The 10537-nt window shown below is 41.1% G+C and overlaps 1 protein-coding gene across 6 annotated transcripts in view; it reads left to right on the forward strand.

Annotated features, from left to right (window-relative positions):
- CACNB2 (calcium voltage-gated channel auxiliary subunit beta 2) overlaps positions 1–8242 on the forward strand; it is a 345405-nt gene extending 337163 nt beyond the window's left edge. For 4 of the 6 annotated variants that reach the window (XM_069729517.1, XM_069729522.1, XM_069729521.1 and 1 more), the window contains 4 exons: positions 488–639; positions 804–899; positions 5793–5978; positions 6912–8242. In XM_069729517.1, coding sequence (XP_069585618.1) covers positions 488–639; positions 804–899; positions 5793–5978; positions 6912–7406 — 929 coding nt within the window. In that variant the 3' untranslated portion in view covers positions 7407–8242. The remainder of the gene's footprint in view (positions 1–487; positions 640–803; positions 900–5792; positions 5979–6911) is intronic. The other 2 variants (XM_069729519.1, XM_069729520.1) reach the window with 2 other exon arrangements.
- Positions 8243–10537: the final 2295 nt, after the last annotated feature.

A 10537-nucleotide genomic window follows, 5' to 3' on the forward strand; every position in this document is an offset into this window, starting at 1 on the left:
TCGGGTTATCTCGCCAAGAACAAAAGGATTCAAAACGGCCATCATCTGTCAAGGCAAAATTGACACTGTCAGCTGCCAGAGGGGGAAGAAGATCTATTCTGTTCAAAACTGCCATCATCTGTCAAGGCAAAATTTACAGTGTCTGCTGCCAGAGGGGGAAGAAGATCTATTCTTTCCAACGAGTGCCTCAGCGGCATGGATCAGTAACAGCAGTAGGATACATAAGAAAAAGCAGAAAGTTATTAAAAAGTATTTTTATTTGTTAAAAAAAAGTGTAAATTCTTTTAAAACAGCTTTTAACAGCCTCACAGGACGTTTGACATGAAAATGATTTGATCTTTTGAACGTGCCGTAGACATTAGATATCGATCTGCCGCAAAAACAATCGGAAAACACAAGTGGATAAATGCGTCACCGAACTGTACCGCTTGTGTTGATTGCACACAAGTAATTTTGGTTTTATTTCATTCTTTTTTTTTATTGGCAGCGGAAGTTCAGAGTGAAATTGAGCGGATCTTTGAACTAGCCAGGACGTTGCAGCTCGTAGTCCTAGATGCCGACACCATAAACCATCCGACGCAACTTAGCAAAACCTCTCTAGCCCCCATCATAGTTTATGTCAAGATTTCTTCTCCGAAGGTAAGCCCCAGGGCTTTATTACAAAGATCATAAACTGGATCACAGAAATCATAGGGCCACATCGCAAAACACCATCAATGAAGACTACAACATTTGTATTAACCTATTTTTTTTTTATATCTTATCTATTTAGTTGATGGTTTTTTTTCTGTCTTATCTTCCAGGTTTTACAAAGGTTGATAAAATCCAGAGGAAAATCTCAGGCTAAACATCTAAATGTCCAAATGGTGGCGGCTGACAAACTAGCGCAGTGTCCTCCGGTAAGTTTTCCATTTTATGTCATCTGCCCCTTTCCTTTCCTTCTCTTTTGTGCTTTTTTAGATCGTCGGAGATGTGAACGAATATATGGAGAAAATCAGGAGATTAAGAACTAGAATTTTACCGCAAGATTTTCACTAAACTATTAGTGTCAGAAGTTCTTTTTGTGTTGTTATTTCTATCATGTTCTAGGTTTCTTTTATTCTATTGCTTCACACGACTTAGATTGAACCGTCGTACAGTCACTTTAACACTAGAAGTCCCAGAAATTTCGAGCTCCAAAGGTTCCAAAGGTAGAAATGTTAAGTGACCCCTCTCTGGGACTTCTAGTGTTAAAACAGGGCACCTTATGGGGTTGTTTCATAATTGCAGTGCAGGAGCACGCCGCTTCCCTGCCTCCCGGCTTCCTGCTTCTTGGGAGCGGCGTGCTCCTGATTGATTGACAGTTTGGCCCACCAGCGTCAGAGCACCGCCGGCCCGAACTTTGTGCTACTTGGCCTCTGTAGGAGCCCGCTTATATTTGGTAACACCCAGCTGACAATTTATTTTTACATTTCTAGGAGGAATAACAGAGGAACGGCACATTGGATAGTTATAGAATTGCTATTTTTACATGTTGAGATTTTTATTAATATGAACACTCTAGACCTGCCATTTTTTATTTTACCAAATTGCAGAAAATCTCATCAAAAGAAAAACCACAACATGTGAACACAAACCAAACTCACGAAAAAGCAGTCAAAAGGTCCCATAAAATTGCAAACTTTATTAAACAACAATTAAAAAAAATATATAAAGCAGGTACAACGGCATGATTGGAGAGATGAATAGTGCCCCACAGTGGTCGTAGGCAGAAAAAGAGGGCAAAATTGGCCACGCACTCCTGCATAACCAAAGATTTACACCAAAATATGGCACATGGTCACTTTCAAAAATAACAATGCAGATATATATCACTACCAATAACGAGGTACAACCTCATAGTACATACCTATGAAATGCAGGAGTGGGAGGCCAAAAGCCCAACCCCGACGCGCGTTTCGGAGTGGCAAAGACTCCTTCCTCGGGGGGGCATATTTTTTTAATATGAACACTATAGACCTGCAATTTTTTTTTTTTTTTTTTACTAAATTGCAGAAAATCTCATCAAAAGAAAAACCACAACATGTGAACACAGCCTAAAAGCTCTAAGGTCTTTACTGATCAAAACAATCTATTTGAGTGTCTTCAAGTTCTGGCACGCATGGGTTATTTTTTAGTCAGTAATGGACAGGAATGGATCCACCCTTTAAATCTCTACTGGAAAAAAAAATGTTCTGAACATAGTCTTCGCGATCTTCCAGGACTTTACATTGATGGCATACCCTCAGGGGTCATCAGAATGAAGGCCGCCTATGGCCTGCAACCGCCATATCTAAGTGGCAGAGCCTGGTACGGCAGACCAGCAGCACTCACTGGCAGGCCGGTAGACCTCGGGGGCCGGTCGTACAGTCGGTGTCTGTAAGGCATCAGTCCATGTGTGGACAGCTTTAATAAAAACATGTAAATGTTTTTTCCATGGCAAACAAAAGAAATTACGATTGAAAATGAATAGGGTGAAGGGGTTAACTAGAGTTGGGTATCTAACCACCATGCAAATGGGGTCTTCAAGTTCCCTGCTCTGAGATCCGTCAACAAAAAGCAATTTAAAGAACGGATTAATTTAGCAATGGGGATTTTACCTTGTAATTGTCCTTATGTCTGGGCCTCGTCTCCTGTGGCTTGAGGTCTGGGTTCAGTCTCATGAATATCTGAGCTGGTAACGAGCTGTGTGTAGGCGGCAGCTTCTCTATGTCCAGTGAGAGCCGCCAGTATGATACAGGATTATATAGTAAACCAATATGAATCATTTACACCGGAGGTCAACTGGTACAAAGGCAATTTTCTTATTTACATACAGTACAGTCATGGCCAAAAGTATTGGCACTCTTGACATTTTTCCAGAAAATGAAATATTTCTCCCGGAAAATGATTGCAATTACACAATTCCTGCATGTGTTGTGACTGTCGAACAGCCGTGAGACAGGCAGGCGCGGGGAATCGAACATATTATTCGAGCACGCCAAAGTCACTCGGTTAGAACCTGAGCATGATCGGATAACACCTTATCCCAGAACTTTTGCTCATGACTAATGTTCTGTTATACACTTGTTTATTTCCTTTGTGTGTATTGAAACAATGCAAAAACAAAAAAGGCAAATTGGATATCATTTTACACAATCGGACAAAATTGTTGGCAACTCTCCAAAAATGTGGGTAAACAACTTTGTTACAAGCATTTGATGCTCATTCAAACTCACCTGTGGCAAGTAACAGGTGTGGGCAATGTGAAAAATCACATCTGAAGTCAGATAAAAAATGGAGAACTTGACTCAGTCTTTGCATTGTGAGTCTGTGTGTGCCACACTAAACATGGAGAACAGAAAGAGGGGTAGAGAACAGTCTGAAGACTTGAGAACCAAAATTGTTGAAAAATATCAACAATCTCAAAGTTATATGTCCATCTCCGGAGATTTTGAAGTTCCTTTGTCCACTGTGCACAACAAAGTCAAGAAGTTTACAACCTATGGCACTGTAGCTAATCTCCATGGGCATGGACGGCAAAGAAACATTTTTGAAAGGTTGCAATGCAGGATAGTCCGGTTGGTGGATAAGCAGCCCTATCAAGTTCCAAAGAAATTCAAGCTGTTCTGCAGGTTCAGGGTGCATCAGCGTCAGCGCAAATTATCTGTCGACATTTGAATGAATTTGAATAAAATAAAATGCTATGGCAGGAGACCCAGGAGGAACACACTGCTGACACAGAAACATAAAAAAGCCAGACTGCAGTTTGCCACAATGTACGTGAGTAAGACAAAATGCTTCTGGGAAAGTCTTATGGACAGGTGAGACCAAGATAGAGCTTTCTTGTAAAGCACATTCTACTGTTTAAAGAAAATGGAATGAGGCCAACAAAGAAAAGAACACAGTACCTATAATCAAATATGGTGGAGGTTCACAGGGTGTTTTGATGGCTCTTGCACTGGGTGACTTGACTGTGTGCAAAGAATCACGAAAACTGAAACTTGTTTTTGTTTTATGTTCGCCATTGTCGTCATGTATTTTTGTTTTCCAGATGCTTCATCAATGGCGATTTTTATTTTTTTTTTAGCTGAACCTTCGACTTGTTAGAAAAAACAGGTTAAAGACAAAAAAGAAGAGCACGTTTGATTTTGTGCATAATGCAGGAACCTCGTGCGCCATTTTGAAGAATTTGGCAAAAAAAATATTTATGATTACCACAAGAGAAAAAAATAAAAGCAATATATATATATATAAAAAAAAAATTAAAATAATTTATTACAGCCCCCTTTGACGGAGCAGGCATTGGGCCACACCACAGCAAGACGATGGTCATGTTAAATAAAACCCTGAATTTATTAACACTAGAGTCAGCGCTCTCACGACAACGTACCAGAGATTCCGCCAGTTGGTCCAGGTTCTGACACCTTATGACCATTTTCGGGTGTAGCAGAATTGCCCAAAAATCTAGAGCAAAATCTACAGGTCTACAGACCTCACCGCATGAGCCCCAAAATTTCAGCAGACAGCAGCCCAATTTGATGCTAGCTTTGGAAGCAATCACTGAAAGGGAGAACCCGTATATAATGTACTGATCAGTGGACGTTCGACCCCTGGGGCCATCTCTGATCGACAAAGACAAATTCTCAGATGGGTCTAGCTTAATTTAAAGGAACAACTAAAAGGGGTTGTACGGTTATAACTTACTGATCAGTGGGGGTCTGACTGCCAAGAACCTCATTGAGTGATGGAGCCGGAAATTCTTATTTGAGATGGAGCACGTGTATCCCCACTGCAAAATGGATCAGAGGGTCGGATGCCCGCCCGTCGCTCCATTCATTCTGTATGAGGTTGCCTGAAAAAAACTGCGTTCTCGGCAGACCCATAGCGAATGAATGGAGCAACGGTCGACCATGCACATTGCCACGCCATTCTAACAGGTGTAAACGTTCCTGATTCTGCCGATCAGTGCTGGTCCTAATGGCTGGACAACCTCCAATCGATAAGTTAGCACCTATCCTCCGGACAACTTGTATTCACCAACCACTTTAAAGGGAACCTGTCACCTGAATTTGGCGGGACCGGTTTTCGGTCATATGGGCGGAGTTTTCGGGTGTTTGATTCACCCTTTCCTTACCCGCTGGCTGCATGCTGGCCGTAATATTGGATTGAAGTTCATTCCTTGTCCTCCGTAGTACACGCCTGTGCAAGGCAATCTTGCCTTGCGTACGCGCAGTATGCTTTGCCCAACTGCGGGCAAAGCTGAAAAGCATTAGTGCGCATGCGCCGGCGCACTATGACCCGGAACACAGCGAAATACTTCCGGGACATAGTGCGCCGGCGCATATGCACTAATGCTTTTCGACTTTGCCCGCAGTTGGGCAAACCATACTGCGCGTACGCAAGGCAAGATTGCCTTGCGCAGGCGTGTACTACAGAGGACAGAGAATGAACTTCAATCCAATATTGCGGCCAGCATGCAGCCAGCGGGTAAGGAAAGGGTGAATCAAACACCCGAAAACTCCGCCCATATGACCGAAAACCGGTCCCGCCAAATTCAGGTGACAGGTTCCCTTTAATGATGCTCAGTAGGACCTAATTTGGGATGTAATTAGGAATGGACATGCACATGTTCTGTGTGGCCTAACCGTAGACCCTCGGAGTAATTTCCTCTGGTGGGCACATACATGCCAGTGCAACATCTGACCGTGGTGGACCTTCAGCAATAGTTACGGAGTTCAGATTCTAAATGTAATTTATACGGTTTCCTAATGTTGCCTCTGTTTGTTCTTTAGGAAATGTTTGATGTTATTTTGGATGAAAACCAACTTGAAGATGCTTGTGAACATCTAGCAGACTATCTAGAGGCTTACTGGAAAGCCACCCACCCCCCTAGCAGCAATCCACCAAATGCTCTCATATCTCGGACAAAAACTACAGCAACGCTTCCTGCAACACCCTCCTCAGCCACAAATGCACAGGTAATCTGAGAAAGGCGTGAAGTGAATGGGTGCAGCCTAAGACTTCATCTAACGTGTATGGTCATCATAATCTTAAGGTTGGCCAAAGCCTTCAAGTTTGGCAGAACTAACTATTGAAGGTGTATGGGGGTTGCCATGCCAGCAAATCATGAAACATATCAGGGAAAAGAAGGATTTGGAATATTGATTTTCTACACGCCTGATCCTTTAGTTATCACGGTTGCTACTTAAGGGGGAGGGGATACTTGTTTTCCTTGAAGGAACAAAACTTAGTATGGAGACTTTTTTTCAAGGCAATGCTCTACAACTCAACACATTTCATAGATAGTTGATAAACCATTTTAGATGCAAAAGTCGCAATTGACTATAGCATCTAAGGGGTTAAACTGACAGTATGGGAGTTCTATCCCATCACAGTTATTGTGGCTGGAGCCTGACATTAAGGGATAATAGATCTATAATACATTGTATGGTGGCTCAGTGGTTAGCACTGCAGCCTTGCAGCACTCGAGTCCTGGGTTCAAATCCCACCAAGGACAACATCTGCAAGGAGTTTGTATGTTCTCCCCGTGTTTGCGTGGGTTTCCTCCGGGTTCTCCGGTTTCCTCCCACATTCCAAAGACATATTGATAGGGAATTTAGATGATGATAATGTGTGCAAAAACTGTAAAGCGCTGGGGAATATGTTGGCATAAAATATGAATATAAAGTTGATTAGTAACGGAGTTAATAAATATGGATATATATGGAGGCACGTTAAGGACCCATATTAGGAAATTTGTACAACACGGAGCCATGATATAGCCATATGTTAGGGCTTATGTATCTAGGTCTCTTGTATCCTAGTTAAAGGTTTAGAGATATGGACTGGAAATACTTCCAATATTCAGGATATTTCTAAGGAACATTGTATCTTTTTTTTTTTTTTTTTAGGGCTCTCAGGCAGAACAGAAAAACGATCCTCCAGCGCCTGAAAGAACCGGATCTGTGGAAGAGGAAGCTCCTCCCGAAGAGAAAGTGACGAGAAAGTCTCAGCATCGATCTTCCTCCTCCGCGCAGCACCACAGTCATCGAAGTGGAGTAAGCAGAGGCCTATCCAGGCAGGACACGTTCGACAACGAGACACAGGACACCAGAGACTCCGTTTACTTAGAGCCAAAGGATGATTTCTCTTCCGAGCATGCTGATCCTCAGGAATCCCACCGGGATCACAATCACAGAGACGAATCTCACGGAGGCGGTAGCGAACACAGACGCAAAGAGTCTCGACATCGGACAAACGAGCAGGACAGGGAGCAGGACCACAATGAATGCAACAAACCCCGCAGTCGCCACAAATCGAGAGAACGGCACAGCGAAAGGGGCGGAGAGGTTTCCAGGAAACGCAACGACAACGAGTGGAACCGGGAGGTTTACATCCGTCAGTAACTTTCGACTCCTTTCTACGTGTTCACTATTTTTTTTCTTCTTCTTTCCAATCTTGTACAAATTGTTTTGAACCCAATGTTGTAAAACATCTAGCGCCCCTTCTGTATTTTCTATATTTTTCTTCTTTTTTTCTACTCTTTTTGTCTTTTTTTCTTTTTGGCGTTAGCCTAGGATAATTCTTTTCACTTTGACTTTGCCATGGTTCCTCGACAACTTTGTTACCAGACCATGTGTTTAGCCGTTTTCTGTGACAACCACTTGAATGCTGTACGTTGCCATCAAGATATTGTTGCTGTTCTAAAGCAAGTGATGATGTTTTGTAACCTCCTATTTTTTAGAAGAAACCTATTTCCGGCATAAAAAAAAAATGGTGATTTCACGTTATTTTTATTTTTTTCTCCTTCCATACGTGTTCCACTTTTGCACTGTTAGATCTCTATATTAATAATCTGTCGTGGCTGCAGAAGTGATATCAGACTTGTGAAGAGACTACTAAAACTTTGCATTTATTTTTGTATTTTTGGAATGCACCCACCTACTTTGAATGTTGATTTCCAAGCCACTATTTATTTTATATGTATTTTTTTTTTTCGGCCTCCCGTCGTCTTTGTTTCAGAGCAGAGTTAAATATTGCCTTATACTCACGATGTTTCAGATGAATTTTCTATGTAATGTTTCTCTATGTTGGGTATGTTTTTTGTTGTTTTCTTCGCCCTGCATGGTTAATCGTTCGACTGTACGGCGTTGTACGTTTTTACATCATGCTTTAATAGTCGGTGACTGGAATTAGCATGGAGAAATAATGGTTAGGACTCTTTCAATTGATCGATAGGTGGAAAAAAAAAAAAAAACTATGTGACTCGGCTACTTTACTGGAGATCGACGGAAACAGAAAAGTGGTTGATTTATCTATAGTTAGGTCATCATTTTAATATTATCTGTATTAATTTATTTTCTTGCAGAACCACTGATGTAAAGAGGAAATTCCAAAGGGAAACTGTCAGTAAGATCAACTCTTCCAAATCACACATATTGGCCTTGGGGTATTTAAGAAGTAAATCCTTTGACACCTTTTACATCTTCTAACTGTTGCTGCATTCTTAAGAAATTTTATTTTATTTCATATAAATCAGGCGTTAAGTGCTCTGGGCGTGACAAGAGCACTTCCTAAGCCTCCAGGATGTTTTTACACCCAGCACCAGCCTCTTTAGTGCGATTGACAGCTTTACTGCCTGGCACCTAACGTCACACATCAAGATAAAGAGGCTGGTGCTGGCTGGGTAAACATTCTCTGGAGGATGAAACTCTGGAAGTGCTAGGTCACGTCCAGAGCACCTAACATTTTAATTCATATACATATCAGATATTAAGTGCTCTGGGCGTGATATAGCACTGCCCAAGACTATGTCACTTGATTTTATTCCTCCACCCAGCCCCTTTATTTTGATTGATAGCTCACTGCCTGTGTGATTTCAGGTGCCAAGTAAGGAAACAACCTTGGTAAGCAAAGGCTCAGGAAGTGCTTTGTCACTCCCAGAGCACTTAACATTTCATTTATATGAACTCAAACGATAATTACTCAGGAAAGCAGCAACGTATATATAAAAAAAATGCCTATATATGAGGTTTGAGGGGCAGGAATGATCTTAATGACAGGTACGGTCTGATCCCGGAGACTTTTTCATATTCCTCTCTCTATGTGACTAAATACAAAATGCTTAAGGGGTAGTCCAGATTAAAAAATATAAGTCTAAGTTTTTATCTAGAAACAGCACCACTTTTTCCATAGGCCTTGTCTGGTATTACAGACAAATAAACAAAGAAGACCTGAAAAAACAAACACTGCCCATAAAAAAGTGCTGATTTTGGCCAAAAAGCCAGACCTTCTTTTTATTTATTTTACTCACTTTTATGGCGCCATTAATTCCACAGCGTTGTACAGACTTTATTTTTTTTTTATTATTATTATTTAGGACGCCTATTCTAACATTTTTGCAGGTGTAACTGAAATATATAATTTCTGCTGCCTGTAAAGTCCAATTCACACTTGACGTAAAATTCCCCTAATCTGTAAATAACGCACACAGATCACCAGATTATTGGGGTCAAACTTGAATTTCTTCATCTTTTCGTAAGTGATGGGAAATATGGAATATGAAAAATATCTGAGGTGAATATCCACTTTAATAAGATGTGTGGAAAAAGCGAGGTAGAAATGTTTTTTTTGTGGGCAACTGGTTGTTCTTATCAAAAGTAGCTCCTGGCATACAATGGAGGCAGTCAGGTTGTCATCAGCGGGGGTATAATCATTTGAGGTTCAGAAGTAGCAGTTACATCCAGGGCCCAACAGCAACAGATATGTGATATGGGATAATTTTTGGACCCTGGAATATGTTTCATGAAGGGCTGGAGAGAACAAGGATGCCAACAGGCTACATCAAAGTTACGCCCCTGAGCCGCAAGAATAATCGTCAGTACTGCGATCCTCTGATAAAAGTACTTTAGCTAAAATAACAGGGGACTTCATTATAAGAAGTTATGTACACTCCCTGATATAAGTTGTGTCGCTTATCCATGTTATGTAAATAAAAGCTTATAACCGGACGTTAAATTCATCCATTGGTTGTATAAATTATTATTTTGAAAGCTGAAACCCTCCGAAATGTGGTTTAGGTTAAGAAAATAAATTGGCATCAATGCAGAAATATTGATCAGATAATGGACACAGAATGGTCAGATTTTGGCAAGAAAAAAGTTTTGTCGCCCACAGAAAGTAATGTTATATTCAAACAATTAACTTAAAATACAAATATATGTTGCATAACATTGGTGAATGAAGTTGTGGTGCTATTAGAGTCATATTTAATATTTTCTGTGACTTCAATGAGCTTGAAGGACTGCATCCATGCGGTTCAACAATAAATCATACAATTTATTAATGAAGTCATCAGGAATAGCAAAGAATGCAGTCTTCCATGCCTCCCAGAGCTCATCTAGATTCTTTGGTTTTGTCTTCCAAGCTTCCTCTTTCATCCTACCCCAAACATGCTCAATGATGTTCATGTCTGGTGACTGGGCTGGCCAGTCCTTGAGCACCTTGATCTTTTTTTGCCTGGAGGAACTTTGTTGTA

Source organism: Ranitomeya imitator, chromosome 6 (genome assembly GCF_032444005.1).
Source record: "Ranitomeya imitator isolate aRanImi1 chromosome 6, aRanImi1.pri, whole genome shotgun sequence".
NCBI classification, from domain to species: domain Eukaryota; kingdom Metazoa; phylum Chordata; class Amphibia; order Anura; family Dendrobatidae; genus Ranitomeya; species Ranitomeya imitator.